At 35.9% G+C, this 18,879-nt stretch overlaps 1 protein-coding gene across 2 annotated transcripts; it reads left to right on the forward strand.

Annotated features, from left to right (window-relative positions):
- Window positions 1–14,670: 14,670 nt before the first annotated feature.
- LOC108965113 (ubiquitin carboxyl-terminal hydrolase FAM188A homolog) lies at window positions 14,671–17,972 on the forward strand. Of its 2 annotated transcripts, none has more exons than XM_018927316.1 (8): window positions 14,671–14,867; window positions 15,291–15,437; window positions 15,537–15,670; window positions 15,730–16,122; window positions 16,190–16,481; window positions 16,546–16,705; window positions 16,788–16,947; window positions 17,039–17,972. In XM_018927316.1, exons 1-8 carry the CDS (start codon window positions 14,828–14,830, stop codon window positions 17,183–17,185), a joined length of 1,473 nt encoding a protein of 490 aa, XP_018782861.1. In that variant the 5' UTR covers window positions 14,671–14,827; the 3' UTR covers window positions 17,186–17,972. The 2 variants fall into 2 exon arrangements, with proteins under 2 accessions (XP_018782861.1, XP_018782862.1); XM_018927317.1 differs by lacking the exon at window positions 14,671–14,867 and adding an exon at window positions 14,966–15,234.
- The last annotated feature ends 907 nt before the right edge of the window (window positions 17,973–18,879 follow it).

Genomic DNA, 18,879 nt, shown 5'->3' on the forward strand with positions numbered 1-18,879 from the left:
ATTATTTGTTTTTTTTTATTTCACTGTATACATGTTTATATAAATATTCTCTGAAAATTGTAAAACAATTGTTACAGATGTTTTTTTTTTTTTTACCAAATCGACGTTTTTTTAACGGACACGCTCCTTAAATTATTTATAGCAGATTTCGAACAAGCAAAGAAGCACTTCCACCTCCGAACGAATCAGAAATGTTTGAAATGTTGATGCCCAGACCAGCAGTTTTGCTGTCTAACTGAGAAGGTACCTTCTCTTATTCTTTTGTTTGTTACAGTTATACAATTACCTTGCTACTCTGTACCTCAGTTGGGTTAATAGTGACAGTGCTCGGAAGACGGATTGACATGGTGAGTTTAGACCACTGTATAGCATATTAAATGTTTAAACGACAGATATTCCATACACCGAAAACGCGCAATCGTGGTATATATTCGTCTTAACTACTGAAGCGCTATTCCACCCCACATTTCATATCACAGAACTATTTTGAAAATATTTAAATATGAAATATTCTGAAGTGCTAAATCAAATCGTAAACGCTTTCTGAATATTTAACTCATGCTTTAAAAAATCAACTTGATTGTGCCAAAAATCAACATAACAATCACACCTCGACTTAAGCGCTTTCATTATGTATTCATATTGCTTATCAACAACGTGTTAAAAGAAAAATAAAAAAAAATATGCCAAAGGTGCTCACACAGAAGCAATAAAAATTTGACAGCAACAATACCGCAAAGGAAATGGAAAGAAAAGTCAAAAGCAACGACCTGAGTGCGCGCAGAAACGTATTTCTTCAGTCTTCAGCAGCACACGCGTGCGACTTTTCCGCCAACGCAGACAGCGAAAGCGTTGTTTTATACCTTTTCTTACGTTGAACACTTCCAATGCTTCCGCCATACGCGGCAAAACAGCAAGGAGTTAACGAAGACAGCGTGGTATTTGCTTGTAGGTGTGTGTGTGTGTGAATGTGTGTGTAAGTCAAATATTTATTTGCCAGCATGAATCATTTCCGATACCAATAAATAAAAGAATAGCAAATAAAATGGCACAACAATAAAGGAGAAAACGCAATATACACAGACACACACACATACATGCAAAGGAATGGTGCGGCGCGCAAATAAGAATGACGGAAACGGCAACATTTGAATATGGCTTACCGCAAAAGTGAATGTCTGTGGCCGATGTACGGCGAAGCGCACACATTTCAACATATTTATACGCACATACACATATACATATATGTATATAAATCAAGTGTACAAACATACATTGCTTTGGCGCCAACGCGCTGTTTGAATCCTGGCACCAATTCGTCGCAATACCCACAAAGCACACAAACACATGCAAATGCAGATACACACACACACACGTACGCATATAGCCAAACATCGGTGCAGAAGGCAATATTTGCACAGCAGCGTGGAATACGCGTCGAATTGCAACAATAAAAATGCAGCGATGAAATTTCACTGCACACACCAACTCATCTACACACACACACACACACAAGTACGTATACGCACACATACAAACGTTTAAAGTAATGCACACCCGTAAAGGCGGCATCTTCTGCGGTTTTATGCACTTCACTTGCCGCCATCACTTCACCGCCAATACGCCAATGCGCCAAAGCTCATTGCCGTGGAAAAATTCGTAGGAAATAAATTATTTGCGTTCAATGCACATTTTGCGTTTCGCATTTCGCCATTCGCGTTTCGTATCATTTCTGGTGGCGCAAACGAATGCAAATGATATCGCCGCGAATGCATACAATTATGCTTAATGAAGAGCAAACAAAGATGGCACAACCCCGCGTCTTCTTCTACGTATTTATCGGCAAAATGCAGTTGACACGCAAATTTCACTTAAGGTGAATAATGTATTTGGACGAGGCAAAGTGTGTGTGCTTGGATGTGTGAAGGCGATACTGCCTGGGTAATTCAGTGTTCTTCAAACAAAAGGAATATTTGAAGGCGAAAAACCAAGCAAACTTATTTTTTTCATAAAAATATACAAAGTAGATATTTTTCCTATCTTAAAAAATGCTTCAAAAATAAAGTAATTGAATTTCTTTCTCTCACGCTCTATTAAACACATATTCGAGAGTCCAAAAACTATAATTTTCGAAATTACTTTCTTCAAGAAAAAAACGACGACGATGACTCTAGAAACACGTACCATCTAAAATCAAAATTAAGAATTTAAGCACAATCTGCACAAGATTTACTGGAAAAGTATTTACCGTCTAATCAAATTTAACTCGAACTGATAAAATTAAGCTATGCGCGCAAATAAAACCGATGAAAAAAAAAAAAGTTTTTTTTTCTTTTCTTATTATAGAGACCCTATATGGCAATTAGTGTGCGTTTGCCATCTGTTTTTTACGACGCAAAAAGTTTTGTGCGGCGATTTTTTTTTTTTTGGAAAAAATTTTGTGTTTCCCAAGGAATGATATCCGCGAATTCAGTGAAAATTGTTCGAAAGTATTTTGTATAGCTACTTTATCTCGAACACAAGTATGGCATTTGAGTGCCACAAAGCATTCAGTAAAGGTCGTGAAGTCATTGAAGACTTGTATATATTATATCATGCGAATCGTTCGTTTACCTCTATCAAGATGAAGAGTATTTAAAGAAACAGTGCTTGAAAATTGTCATGTTATCATCGGAGATATAACAGAGAATCTCAACATCTCTTATGGATCTTTTCAACACAGTTTGGTTAAGGTTTTGGGTATAAAGTTTGTTAAGGCTAGAATCGTGTCAAGAGACCTAAATCATTTGCAAAAACGACATAAAGTAGAGGTCTTTGGCCATGGAGCTGAGAAGTCTTCATGCTCTAACATATCATTACATTATTCACCATTAACGAATAGCGCACCAAAAATTCACTGAAATCAAAAAGATGTCAAAGTGGGTTGGCTCGCAATGAATTTATGCCTGAGAGTTAAACAGTTCATAAAGTATGAAAAAGCTTCTACGAAAGAGTGGAGGGTTGTTATTAGTCCTCTAAGTTCAGGCGTATTCTTGCAAAGAACACTGTCTCCCCGGATTATATTATTATTATATTTTGTATGAACGGTACTTCTCCTGGACGATCAATTCGTTCAATCAATTTAAGTCCCCGAGATCGGATGCCATCATACTAGCGCAGCTGCAGCAAGCTGTCAAAGTATCATGCAACTGGTTGGTACCTATCTATGCGAACTATATCAAACTGGTTTACTCGCCTGGAGGCGAGTCAAAGTTACGTTCATTCCTAAGGATAGTAGGAAGGGCTCCCACGTTACGCCCAAAGGCTTTAGGCCCATCAGCCGCTTCTCCTTCTTACTAAAAACTATGTAGAGACTGATGAAATGATATAAAAGGAAACGCATTTCGAAGGACTCCAAAACAGGAGTGCAACATGCTTATTTTAAAGCAAGTCAGTGGACACTGCCCTGGAAATTCACTGTTTGAACCTACCTTGATATTGATTGAGCTATCAGTAACGTGACGTCTGAAGCAGTCGTTGCTTTTCTGGACGGTCTTACGGTTGAATCATATCTCAAACGCCGCATTTTTAGTCTACTGTGCAAAAAAGTGATTGAAACGGAATATTGCGACGCATGTGCTCGGTGAACATGTTGAAGTTCTCTCTTCTCTTCTATGGATCTTGATCATTAACAACCTGCTTAAAACACTTAAGGATTGTGGCTACCGGTTGATTACCTATGCAGATGATGTAGTACTTATGATTAATGTAAAGTTCCTGAGTACCGTGTACGAGTTGACGCAGGGGTATCGTCGTAGCACATTGGGCAGTCGAAAGTGGTCTCCCCATCAACCCAAGTAAAATCGACATGCTTTTATTTACTAGAAGATATAAGATCTCGGTGGCACCGCTGTCGCGAATGGTAGACATTCGTCTGGCTCATCCTGGATAGGAAGCTTACATGGAAGCCGAATATCGAAGAGAGAGCAACAAAGGCATCGATTGCCTTATACTGCTGCAAAGAAGCCATTGACAAAAGGTGTGGCCTCTCACTGAAAGTGGTTATCTGGCTCTACGACACCAGAGTCAATTTAACATTATGTTTCACAAATAATTCCGGGGAAATAATATTGAGTCAATTGAAAACATAAAAAGTGAATTGTTACGCGCATTGAAGACTTTTCTGGAAATTGACTTTAATAACTGTTTCGAGAATTGAAAAAAAACGTTGGCACAAGTGTGGGCCAATGAAGGTACGACATAGATTTTGAAGAATATTTTATATTTTTAAAAGTATGAATAAAATCTTACTATTTTTTGCTCATAGTAGTTTGCTGTACTTTAGATAATTATTGCACTATTAGTAGCTTAAAGCTGAAATCTTATTTGGGAGACAGTGTAATTTCCATAAGACATCCATCAATTTCGGACTATGGCATTGGTAAATACATAGTGTCTTCAGCAGCTTACGTTATGTGCAAAATAAGCCCAACAGGACAATCTGCAACCATTTTTACAACTCTTTAAAACTTCATGCATACATATAATATGCAGTTTAATTTCTCATCTATTTTTTTATTTTTTTTTTTTTTATTTATGACTTTATTCTTGAAAAAAGCGATTTTATATTGTTTATGCTTAATTTAGTTTCATATTTCTTCACGGCAATTCTTGCAATTAAAATGTTTTATTAGATACGCTGGCTCTTTTTCAGCACACACACAAAGATTCATAAATTTCCATGAATTCCTGTGGGAGTAAATTTTAATTAGTGGCAAAGAATTTAAGAAACGCCAAATTCAAGCGGTTAATACATTGTTCATACAAACTTTTGTGGGCCCACGTCAAAATTCAAGTTACGTCATATGCTTCTCTTAGCGCGCTTCTTATTTGAAATACCTTCTTTATCATTTATCTTCTTTTTTTTATTCCCAATCCAAGTTTTTTGACCTTCGTGCTTTTTCTTCCTTTTCACAAATTCGTCTCATACTCAAATGCCAGGCATTTGAACGGCGTGCAAAGGTTAGTAACGGGATAAAATATAAATAATCCCTGGGATGCTGTGGAAAGCCATAGTGTTTACATTTCTCGTACGCAAGAAATTGGGAGACAAACGTCAAAAGCGAACAGAAACTTTTCCACATATCTAAAATCACAGCATAAAGACTTGGAGGATGTGTGCAAAAGTAAACACAAGTTCGTGGGCGTGGTTGTTTGAGAATGTGTGTGTGTAAGTGTTGGGTCATATTACCACCAGGCTCTGGTAAGCGTGTAGTCATCGTTACTCATTTAACAAGTCGTTGAGTTTGAAATTTGTTTTCCGCCAAACTCCACGGGACCAAACGCATCGCTCCCGCTGTTTCTTGTTGCTGGCTTCCTTTTCGCTTTCAAATTTGTTCATTTCGCATTTAATTTGGCGCACGGCACATTTTTGCCGGATTTGCGAGAAATATTAAAGGATTTCGTAAACATTTTCGTTATGTGCGCGCGTGTCTTCGCCCACATATTCCGTTTGAGTTTCATTTGTGAATATTTGAACAAATTTTGTTTTTGCAGTTCTTTTGTTGCTTGAAATTTCATCCGCAGTATCACACATATTCAACGACATCCTTTATATAACATTGTGGGAAGGAATTGCTTCCCGGGTATGTGGTTGTATTTATAAAACAAGTTGTGTTTATTTAGTTACATACACTTTACATACATGTTATATATATATATATATTTACCCTATATAAAAGTAAGGGATTGTCAAAAAAGTCTTGCGGTATTTTTTTATTGAATTTTCAACTGTTCATAAAATTGGTAACAATAATGCGATTCAGGTCAAATATGCACTGTTTTGTTCGATGACGCGTTCCCAACGAGAAGCCAACTTCATAATGCCCCTCTCATAGAAGCTCGCTTCCCTATTGGCAAAAAACTCGGAGAGGCAATTTTCACAGGACTCTCTTGTGGCCAACTTCAGACTACCAAGCGCGTTCGCCATGAACAGAAACAGGTGGTAATCACTTGGTACGAGATCCGGACTATACGGTGGATGCAAAAGAACCTCTCATACGAGCGCCCAGAGCTTCTGGCGCGTCACTAAAGATGTGTGTGACCTGGCGTTATCCTGATGGAAGACAAATCGGCCTCTGTTGATCAAAGATGGCCTCTTCTGCATGAGTGCTACCTTCAAGCGGTTCAGTTTTTGGCAGTACAGGTCCGAATTGAGAGCTTGGCCATAGGGGAGCAGCTCATAGTGGATTATTCCCTGCCAATCCCACYRAACACACAGAAGAACCTTCCTGGCCGTCAATCCAGGCTTGGCCACCGTCTGGGCCGCTTCACCGCTTTTCGACCACGACCATTTGCGCCTTACGTTATCGTAAGTAACCCACTTTCCATCGTCAGTCACCATACGCTTCAAAAACGGGTCGCTTTTGTTGCGATTCAGAAGCGATTCGCATGCGCCGATACGGTCAAAGATGTTTTTTTTTGCGTCAATTCGTGTGGCACCCATACATCGAGCTTCTTAGTGACTCCAAGCTTCTTCATATGGTTTATAACGGTTTGATGACTCATGCCCAGCTCTTGACCGATGCTACGGTTGCTACTATGCCGATCTCTTTCGACCAATTCAGTGATTTTATCGCAATTTTCGACGACAGGCCTTCCGGAGCGTGGCACATCTTCGACCACCTCTACAGCAGAACGAAAACGTTGAAACCGTCGTTATGCGGTGGAAATGGAAACTGTATCGGGTCCATAAACTGCACAAATTTTAATGGCGGCTTGAGATACATTTTCGCCTTTATCGTAGTAGCACTGTAAAATATGCCGAATTTTCTCTTTATTTTGCTCCATGTTTGCGACGCTATAACTCACGAACGACTTAAAAGAAACGACAGTCAATCAAACACGTGTTGGCGCGTGAAATTAGCTTTCCAAAAAGGTATAGCATGACCCGATGTGACGAATAAAACTAGAACTACACGCTCTCAGCGCCAACTAGCGAAAATACCGCAAGACTTTTTTTGACAACCTCATATATACCATTTCCAAGTATATATGTTAGCAGGATAATCTCCCACAAACAGGGCCTTCAACTCGTCTCATTTTCGACACGCTCGCTGTGATATTTTACTTTTTTTGTTTGTAAAAGCTTATCGCCGGCAGTTCTTTGACTGTTTCAGCGCTTAAAAAGTTACAACGAGACGAAAGCAATTAAATTTATTTCCCACTCATTTGAGTGTCTCTTCCTGAATACCTTTCACTACATTTTTCTTGTGACCTATTTATGGAACATTTTCAAAATAGAGGTTAAGTGTATTAGAATACTTTGAGTTACCGGGTAGCTGCAAAATTTATGAGCTTGGAATTAGCTTAAGAGTGGACATTTTGTACTTACACCTTCTCATTTCAGCAAAAGATTTGTAAATTTTGAAGGACTGCCTAGGTGCGAAGATATCTACCTCTTCTGGAGCTGATTATATGGTATATTACTATGCTGAGAGATGTAATTAGAGAGTAGTCTCAGTGAGACTACTTCAAAAAAGGATAAAATATATTTAACGCTCACTACTAGAAAATAGTAGCATCATTATTGCTTTGGTTTTTCCCATTTCGGCTAACTTTTGGAGCGCTACGACATCGGCTACGTTCTCAAACATCATTCATTTTGCGCCGTTTTTGCAAAAGATGCAGGTGTTTTAATGCGCGTTTAGCATTATTCGCATTATTCGGAACCATGGTATGTGTAAAGAAAGGAAAAAATGTTTAAATGATATTAAAGTTATTTTGTCCCTTTTGAGGAAAGGTCATCTCCTGAAAGTGACATTCATTGATTCACAATTTCGAACTCGACCAACACGAAAAACACAAACGCAAATCATCATTCAGCCACCTCATTCTTCACATTGGATTCCCTGCGCAAATTTTAATAGAATTTTACTCTAATATCAGCGAATATGTATTAGAGACTCAGAGACTCTTATGATATCTTCTGGATCCACTAATAATTATTAAAAAATAAAAATGTGAGAGTTCACCCGTATATTCCGAAGGAGTTATCACCATGTCATAAGAGAAAAACTCTCTTGAGGACGACTCTCTTAATAGTTAGTCAAACCATACGAATTTTGTTCTTCCAACACTTGAGAAATTTTGCTTTCAAGACGCTAAAAAAAATCAGTTTTGCCGAATTGTCACTGGCGTTGAAAAATTGATATATTTCTCTGTTTTGAAAACAGAAAAAATTACAGTTATACGGCAGCGAAGCGATGACTCTTCTTTCATGTTTGATCAAATAGTCAGTCATGAATGTGACTAGGGTCGTTTCGGACAGTTTCCTTCACGACTTCCCAAGTAGTATACCTTATTTACAGTTTGATCCTGAACCACAGCATGATAATGAAAGCAAAAGTTGAACATCACCTTGATTTTTAACCGACTTTTTCGAATGCCATTTGCTAAATTCTTGGACAATTCCGAGCGTCTCATCCCCATGAGGAATGTAGTGTCCTTAGCTACGTAAAAGATGCAGGAAGAATAGTTTAGGTCTTTTAATAGGAGTTTAACATTGACAGATTTCATACCCAAAATATGAACCCAAATGATTTGTGTGGATCCATAAGAAGTGTTGAGACCTTCAGCTATCGCTGCGACATTAACTGAAATGGGCCGATCGATTGGCCACCTTTCGTGTAGGGACATGTAAAGCCTGCGGACAATTCCGCACGAAAATTGGACGCAACGGATGGACTTTGCGCGACGTAGCCACGGCCAACATTTGATAGAAATTATCTTCAAAAAACTTTTAACTTCTCTTAACCACATCTTGCATTTATTTAGATTTCCATTATTTCTTATCAAATTGGGGCTGCTGCCAAACATTAAATGTAAATATTTTGACCCAAAGCCAGCATGTGTGCTTACAAATTCCATACCCAAAGTACATGATTACACAAACATCATAATGCTTCTTCTTTTCATTGGCGAGTGAAATTTTTGAAACTTTACAAATACCGTTTCTCACATACACACACTTATACATGCGCGATGACTAACTGTAAATATAAGGCATGCATATGCGGAAGAGCCAACGACGTGATATGAAGCGAGCAGATTCAATTGGGCGATAATATGGATAATCAATTTAGTTGCCATTGTATTCTAATGTTCGAAAAGTTTTCCGATTATAGGGAAAGTTCAAAACTCAATAAGTAGAACAATTGCTATATCGACATACTTGTAATCCAAGATTTGAATAACTCAATGTGTTTGTGTGTGCAACTTGGCGCTCCAGTTGATTTTATTGAGATTCCGTTATTTTCCTTAGTTGTTGTTTTAGGGTTGAGTTTGTCAGGGTAATGTGCGTACATTCACACGTTCGGATAATGAAGCGTGAATGGAAACTTTGCATATTTGAACGACACATTTGTAGCAAGCGTGATTTCCCAGCATGTGTAATTGCATAAAATTAAGGGCTTATGGCCTTGTGTGCGGAGTCGTTGTGCTTTTGGCGAAAGCTTTACGCGCATTTGACAGACTTAAATGAGCTAATATTAAATTTTAGAGAAATATACTCGTATATAGTCAAGTAAATGATGCATAAAGAGATAAATTACTTAAAGAAAGACACAAGTGAGTTCATTCTTGCTGCGAACATTTTAAAAACGAAATGAGATTCAAATTATCTAACAGAGCTTTCAAAATTAAGGTTCTGGCAATTTGAAGTTACCACGATTCACCTATCAAGTAATTCTTAAAGGGGATCATAGCTCTATACTCATTACAATTCTTTCTTGAGATCTAAAGAGTATTTCATTCTGTTAGAGTAAGGGTAAGAACAGCTTAATTTTGGAAGCAAGCTTATTATATACAGAAGACAGGCTCGCAAGACACTGTCTTGGGTTTTGCGAGTAATTTACAGTGTTTTTAGATATATTTATTGGTATTTCTTTAGACAAAATGAATGGCATTATAAACTAAGATTGTGAAAGACGCATCTCTTTGATCCACCTAGGCACATACCATAAACATTAACGAAAATATTAACCAAAACATTAACCAAAATATGTTTAATTCATCCATTAGAGATAATAAGATTCTCTGTCATCTCTCTGATACCAAGATTTCAATTTCAAAACATGTTTCTTGAACTTTTTCATTGTTGTCGTCTTTAACAGAGGTGTGTGGAGGACTAGCATTACAAAAGTGGTGGATAACTTTACGACATTCACTGAATGCTTCGTGCCACTCAAATATTTACCTTTGTGTGTAAGTAGCCTCCCTAAAACTGTCCTCTAACCTTTTTGTAATCGCGATACCATTAGAAACAAAAAGTTTCAAGCAAATTCATTGTAAAACTTTGTTTGATCTTAATTTTGATTCTCAGCTAGACCTATAAGGTAAGTTAAGAATAAGAAAATATTTAAGAGCTCGGATTTGCATTCACAGGAAGTTGAAGTATCAGTTATATACCATATATGTACTGAAACAAATCAAAGCGAATCACTCGCTATCAAAATATCACAATTTTAAACTCATACTCTAGTTCCATTTCCCCTCACTATTTATGCATTAACTCATTCCTGCTTCATCTTCAGCTTCAGCAAAATTATGTACAGACATAAATAAATTCCCCGGAACTCGCTGCAAATGACATTGAGCAAATTAAAAACTGGAAGAAATTGCCAAAAATAAAAATAACACAAGGCAACTGCTATGTATCGAAATGTCAAAGGACTGTCATGTTATTAATCACTGTCATGCTACACCTTCTCCGATAACAACACAATTTCTGCTGATGCCGCAGGTACAAGCTGGAAGTTGCATGGCACTCGCAATCACTTCTCTGCGCTACGTACATAATGAAAGTGACAGGAAGCGAATGAAACGGGAGACAAATATTGATTTCAACATAGAATCGAAGGATTCTGGAATTGGCAATGAACAACTGAAAAATGGCTGAAGGAAGAAATAAATCTTGTTTTGAAATCGAAGACATATTTTCAAAGATTATTTTCAATCAGTCGATATCTCATAAGAACCCATAGCTTTTGTACTTATTTAAGGGATAAGGCTTCCTGACGATTGCAGCGTCTTCCAAGCAGGTAACAAAAGATTCGGTGCTCCAAAGCGCAGCCTTCTACTTGAGTTCGCTGACTATGCGCTCAAGACCAGTGAAGTTTAGTCTAGATTTCTTATATCTATCTTATCTTTCCTGCCATATTGCCGGAAACTGCTGATGAGCTTGCTAGGACAGATACTTCAGTTTCAATAACTGCGGAAAGGGCACAGGTAGGAGCTTCGTTGGATTCTTGTGGTTAACTACTCGAATTTCCCGCTATCACAAATCAAGACAAAAACACCTTGGATCTCAATCTTTTCGACATCCAGATAAAATAACGAAAAAGATAAATAAAAACAAGAAAAACCGTTAATTTCAGTTGCACCGAAGCTAAATACCCTTCACAGGTTCATTTCTGTTAGTAATTATGTGTTCAGTTTGTATGGAAGCTATATGCTATATTAATCCGATCTGAAAATTTTTTTCGGAGATTATATTATTACCTTAAGCAGTAATCCAAGTCAAAWTTCGTGAAGATACCACGTCAAATGTGAAAGTTTTCCATACATGAACTTGATTCCGATCATTCAGTTTGTATGGCAGCTATATGTTATAGTTAACCGATCTGAACAATTTCTTCGGAGATTATATTATTGCCATAGAAAATAACTTGTGCCAACTTTAGTGAAGATACATTGTCAAATGTGAAAGTTTTCCATACAAGAACTTGATTCCGGTCGTTCAGTTTATATGGCAGCTATATGTTATAGTGGTCCGATATCGGCAGTTCCGACAAATGAGTAGCTTCTTGAGGAGAAAATGGTGTTTGCAAATTTCAAAACGATATCTTAAAAACTGAGGGACCAGTTCGTATATATACAGACAGACGGACAGACGGACAGACAGACGGACTTGGCTAAATCGAATCAGCTCAACATACTGATCATTTATATATATATACTTTATAGGGTCTCCGACGCTTTCTTCTGGCTGTTACAAACTTCGTGACAAACTTAATATAGCCTGTTCAGGGTATAAAAACGTCAGCATATTTGTGATAGGCTCAGCACGATTTGCCAATAGCGAATATCCAACTGCACAAGTCTTTCGTCAGGCTTCACATAAAACGCAACATAACAGTCTAAGCATGATCCTTTCGTCATGCTGAGGGATCAGTCGTTTTAGCTTCAGACTACCAGACCAAGAAATAGAATCTAAGGGCTCAGAATGCCTAAAGCAATTCCAAGTCGGTCGAGACTGTTTTGCATTTGGTGGTGTCTTGGGTGGAGGTAGGCTTTATAGCTATGTTTTCTCGATGTCGATATCGTGGAGGCTTTCAACAATGTACTGCAGGAAACGTTGAAGAGTTTGCAACCGAACGGCACTGCCGAAGGTAAATGCGGTCATGAGGTGAGAATCTCACCCCCTTTCTCTGTATACTGAAACTGTCAAAAGATTACCTATGCGTACTTTGTCTCTTTTAAAAAGAACATTCTTAAACGCTGTCTTCGATCTTACCCAGTGGAACATGAATGTAGCAACCAGGTGGACGTAGAAATGGTTTAGTCATCAATCTTAGTAAATCTGAGTTAGTATTATTTTCTAGGAGGTACTAAAATCACATATGTTTCGCTCTTTTCACTGTAAGGCTCTAGTCTTCGAACTGAGGACAGAAAACCTACTTTGAACTGATCCAGAATAGGAGACTTTCATGGAAGTAAGGCATTGAGGAAACAGTCAGAGAGAATTGTAAAGCCTGCTATAAGTACACCACATACCGTTCCCAGGACAGTTGAATGTAAGTAACCAGATGTCTGGTTCTAATGTCCTAAAGTACATATTTTTTTATTTATATACGGAAGTATATATATATGTACATATTATTTATTGAATTTATTAACACCTAAAATCAGAAACCATAAATATATTTCTCACTTACACAAAAAAAAAAACACAAAAACAAAAAAACAAGTATTTCGAGTCAAAAATCAATAAAATCAAAAAATGTCAATAAAATGCTGGAATAAATGTCTCACTTAGGAATTTCTCCTGTTATTCTTACTCTCAAACACGTGATATCACTATCACTCCCCACGGACATTCAGCGTGATTAATTGCATCCATTTTTCGTTGGGCCACCACAAAAACTCCATGTTTGAAGCAACCGTTTACAGAGAGACAGAAGAGCAACCGAAGTGAAGGAACGCCGAAAAAAGTATTAAAATGTTATGAAAATACACAAACATACTATTGCAAAAACATTATTCCTTTAGGCATATTTACCACACTTTCTATCTCTATTTGCCATTATTAGCATTTCCGGTTTGTCGTAATAAATAACTATAATAAAACGATAAATAATACAAATACATAGCGTGTATGCATAGATTCTCTTATGCGATTTCAATTATGTCATTGCTGTAAGTCAACAGTATTTTGTAGCAAATATATATACACAAATTGTAAAAAAAAAGAATGATGATGGGTAGTGGTGGGTTGGCTTTGGGAAATATGCAAATTTAAAATACACAGATTGATGGTAAATATTGGATAAGAAATTGTATCTATGAATTGCTATGGTCAACTATAACGGTATGTAAGTATGTATATACTGTTTTTATTTTATTTTATTGTTTTCTCTTCTGCAGCAACAGCATAACTAAAAACTAACTTTTCACTCCACACCTATGTCATGGGTGGTCGGCATGTTATTGCTATTGTTGGAAAATAGCAACATTTTTTTATTTTTCAATAGCATTGGAACTAGATATGTATTTTCTTGAATTGTGTATATATTTATACATATATAAAAAAAGACGAAGAAGCATCCCACATTCTGTAAAAAATATATCCATACGTATGTATCATTTCTTCATAATTTACGAACCGCTTTTGACTAAATTATGTAGTTTATTATAAATTAAGCTTTAAATTACGATGTGAGGACACGAATAAAACTCTACTAACCGCAAAAAGCAAAGACAACAACCTTTGCAACAACTATATAATGCAATATCTACTGGGATAAGACTTATCAATTTCTATTGTCGGTTATGTAAAATATATTTTAATAATTAATAGAACATTAAGGAAATTATAAAGCAATTTGCAGCTAAATTATGATATATTACTTGATTTGAATTATTAAACAAATTTTTTTTATCATTTTATGTTATTAAGAAGAGGAATCGCTATAAAAAAAATATTGGTGCTATGCAGGAAAGCAAACTATTTCGAAATCAAATATTATTGACTGTAAAGAAAATAACTATAACCACAAATAAAAATAAAAATAATATCCAAAAAATYCCAAACTTTTATGCATATTGCAACTTTTTTTTACATTTTTGTTACGACTGACAACGCCTTTGGCTCGTACGAACATACCGTCATGTGCGCCATCTACAGGCTGATTATGGTGCTGCCACTCAGATTGAATAATATTAAATAAAATTTTCAACATTATTTATCAATCATTAAAAAAGATATTAAATAAAATAAATAACTTCAGATCACATAATTTTCATATTCAAAATTTTAATATTTTATTAAAGAAACTAATTACGTTTCTATAATACGCTACTCTTGTAACTAAAATATCTCAATGAAAAATGCATTTGGCAGCTTTCTAATTGGCAACTTTGCGTTGCATCGAGTCAACCTGAATTTGTGTTCAATTTTGCAGTGCATTTCATAAAACTTGTAATTTTGATAAATAAACATTGTAAATTCCGCTTGAAATGGTGTAAACAGAACGAGAAGAAGTTGCATTTGTACCAAATTAAGCGTCAGATGCGTTCCAGTGAAACGCAATCGATAAGAATGGAGAGCGGTGGGTATATGCGTATATTTGTGGCTTTCCTATCTTATTGTTGAAAGGAATTTCTGAACTATTTGTGTCGGATATACGTATTAGCTACTCCAATGTAGTTGTTTCTAATGCTAAAAATGACTAATATTTAATGCATAGGTGAAAAGGGTTGACATGAAAAACAAAATATAATGAAATAAACAGCAGTAATGTTTATTTTTTGATTTTTGAATTAGTGGGAAATAGATTTAGCTTCACATTCCAATTACCTTGAGGCTACTTAACCTCAATTTGTGTGGAAGCGCAGCTCCGACAACACAACCCAAACATAAAAGAATGAACTATTGGTGACATTAATTTCTAACAAATATGAGCAGCCAAATAAAACGTAACATTATTACCATATTACAGTGAAAGTAAAACCACAATTTATTATATTAACAGAAATTGCATGCAGTTTAGTTAGTAAGGAACGATCCGGACTAACACAAGCCGAATTATCGGAAAATGCCGCAAGAGAATTACAAGAGATTCGCAAATTACTGTGGGGTCCCAACATACGTGTGGATGTGTTTCGACGTTGGTCCCAAGGTTAGTAAATATTTTCAAAATAGCACAAAGTGACTCAGTGCACATACAATACAAAGGTGTGGTTATCTAAAAATAAATGTTTTTGATAAATATTTGTAGGCTTCGAATTTAGTGATACAGAACCATCAGCTTTGGTGCAGAAAGAGGGTGGACCATGTGCTGTGATAGCGCCCGTGCAGGCAAACCTGTTAAAAATACTTATTATGGATACGCCAGGTCACTTTCTCAAAGACGTAAGTGTAATTCTTTACTTAAACTGTGTAATATTTTGTAATTTTTGTTTTCGACTTAGCTCACGCAAGATAAGTGTCGACACCTGTTAATACAAGCGTTATGCGCCATCCTTAGTAAATGCTGTGCCAAACGCTTTCGAATTGTTTCGCTGCCGATGGAGCAATGCGCGGAAGCCAAAGAAGTCGTGAACGCCGCAAGTGACATTCCAGATGTAAAGCTGAGTACAGAAACTTTGGAAGAGGCTACGACAGAACCGGTTGATGCTGGTGCGGCAACTATGGTGCGTGTAGCAGATGCACGTGAAGTCTCTTCAGATGCATATCATGAGGGTCTACAAGTACTAAACTTTGACACGATTGAAGAAGTGGAGAAATATTATACGGAACACTGGCAAGTGCTCTCGGGCCAATATGGCGTTATGCTCTTCCTTTATTCAGTGCTGCTCACGAAGGTTAGATTTTTAAAGGTTTCAAAAATAATTTCTTAATGCAGATTTTTGTATTCTTTTAAAATAATAGAACATTGATAATGTTATTTCGGAATTGTCCGATACCTCTGAGCCGCTGATACACAACACATATGGCTATGGGTCGCAAGCGCTCATCAATCTTATGTTAACAGGACGCGCTGTAGCACATGTATGGGATAATGATCAGGATGTTGGTGGCTTAAAGTTGCGCGGCATAAATGAGCAAAGCGATATTGGTTTTATCACATTAATGGAGCAAATGCGTTACTGTACCGTCGGTTCATTCTATAAGAATCCCAAAAACCCTGTTTGGGTGATGGGTTCGGAGACGCATTTAACTGGTACGTAGATGAGGAATTTTTTTGGGGTGTTTCCCTTAAATGTCAATATTTTTGTACACTACAGTGCTATTTAGTACTGAAAAGAGGCTGGTGTCACCCGAAACACCTTCTGAGCTGGCAAGACGCGTTTTCAAATCGTATGATCCCGAAGGTAATAATTTTATACCGGCTGATGTGCTACAAGATGTTTTGGCCGCATTGGATTTGGTCAACGAGCCTGAGTAGTAAGTAACTTGTCTAGTTACTTTGAATGTACAGTTATGCTATTTTGCAGGGAAAATTATTTAACAAATATTTTTTTTTTAGTGTGGAAATCATGCAAAAGCGTCTCGACCCGGAGGGCTTACACATTATTCTCTTAAATGCATTTATGGACGAGTTCTTCCCACAGGAGCAGCGATCAACACCAGATACATTTGATTTAATGCACTACAATGGCATACCCGGTTCTAATGAAGGCAACAAAGTATGAAATTATCGCTGCAACCGAAATTAATATTTTTCTTGTTTTGTATAAATTTAATTTAAAAAAATATTTATTGTACGTTGACTTGCAGGTGGGTTATTGTAAAGGTTCTGCCATATTGCTTGAAAGCGACTTAAAATCGGTATGCATCTCCAATCCAATGCTAACCTGTTTGCAGACAAAGTGGCCAAATATTGAAATTAATTGGCATGACATGCGGATACCATCGTTGAATTGACGACACATTGCTATAAGTCAATACCATATGCAATAATGCATAATGCACACAAAGCGAATCGCTAATTTAAAACAATTTTGTTTATTTTTGCCGCATACAATATGACTTCAAACAAAGTCAAAGGAAAGCGGAGAACTGTTATAATACTAAATATGAAATATAGATATGTTTTTGCAAAGCACAGAATACAAAAAAGGATTATAATTTCAGTTAAATCTTACTAGAACTAATTTTTTAACATTTTTTGCATTTTTCTTTTTATATTCAAAACTTCTTTATCCCTAATTTCTAATAGCTACTTAAAAAACAAACAGAAATAAGAAAAAGTTGCAAGAAAAAACGTGAAAAATATATTATTGTTCAAAAAATATGTAATTGCAATAGATTAGCGACAATTTACGAACCTATTTAGAGTTCCCACAGGAAATTAATTAAAAATGAAAAAGAAAAAAGCAGCGTACAAGCAAATATATCTCTTCATAAACAAACAATACAAAAAGTAATAAAAATGTTAATGAAAATGAAGTTAATAGTTAACGTAATTAATACAAGTTTTATTAAATTAACTTCTAAACCACTAACTGTAGTTTATTAAAGTAACTTAAATGGCAAACACAACAAAAGCAACAGCTTGTAATCACGCATTTCAGCGTTTCACATTGAAATAGACATAAAAATTACACAATCACAAGCAAAGCGAAGGCAAACTTAGATGGCAATGTAGAAAATGAAATTTCAAAAAACAAAAAGAACTAACAGCGAAATTAAGACAAACCAACAACAATAACAGGATTCCAAAACGCATATAAATTTTTCTGAGAATCGAAATATTTCAAAGTGCAAAATTAGGTGGATTCGGAATGCCATACTTTGAATATATCCTAAAATGATCAAATTTTTATTTATAGTATTATTTGTATAAATTCATAACAGCTATTTATATTCCTTGAATGTGACTTCCTTACTTTTTTTATTATTTATTTCGTTAAAATTTTATACAATAAAATATTAGCTTTTCACGTAAATAAATTCCTTTTATGGCCTTTAAATGCAATTAACTGCATTTGTAATTATAAAACGAACGAAAAAATAACTTGAGTATAACATTCAATAATATTTAAACCTAAAGTAAAGAATTTAATAATGATTATTATAATATATTTCGAATTCTATGGTATTCAAGGCTGATGAAATATACGACAATTGTACGGCATAAAGGGTTTGCACAGAAAACAATTATCAAAGTAATGAAAAACAAATTAAAACAAGCATGTTGTGCATATTATCTAAGTCTTATTTAAATACATGAAAATTAATATAGAAAAACAATAAAAACACACGTACACATTTTCTAAGGTTTTTTTATTTTTATATGAAGCAAAATGCAGTAGGTAGGCATTTGTTATTAGAGCACCTATGTATAAGCACGCATATAAATATGTACTTAAAATATTATGCTTGAAAAATTTATACAGAAGCAAAAACCACTTGCTGGTATTTTAAGGTTATGTTAACTATTTGAATAGCATAGACTTACCATTAATATTAAATATGCCGAAGGTCTAGAAGTGAATGCAAACAATGCTCAATTGTTGCACATCTGGCGATCTGCTGTGACGGGCAGCAATTTGCAATAAATACTTTTGGATTTCAAGAACACGCACAACTTTTCACTGATTTTTTTGTTTTTTTTT

Source organism: Bactrocera latifrons, unplaced genomic scaffold (genome assembly GCF_001853355.1).
Source record: "Bactrocera latifrons isolate USDA-ARS-PBARC rearing strain unplaced genomic scaffold, ASM185335v1 scaffold_134, whole genome shotgun sequence".
Classification (NCBI taxonomy): domain Eukaryota; kingdom Metazoa; phylum Arthropoda; class Insecta; order Diptera; family Tephritidae; genus Bactrocera; species Bactrocera latifrons.

Coding starts and splice junctions, on each gene's coding strand:
- LOC108965113 (XM_018927316.1), top strand. CDS start 14,828: ATGCGTTCCAGTGAAACGCAATCGATAAGAATGGAGAGCG. Junction 16,482..16,545: donor TTCGGAGACGCATTTAACTG/GTACGTAGATGA, acceptor TGTACACTACAG/TGCTATTTAGTACTGAAAAG. Junction 16,948..17,038: donor GTTCTAATGAAGGCAACAAA/GTATGAAATTAT, acceptor GTTGACTTGCAG/GTGGGTTATTGTAAAGGTTC.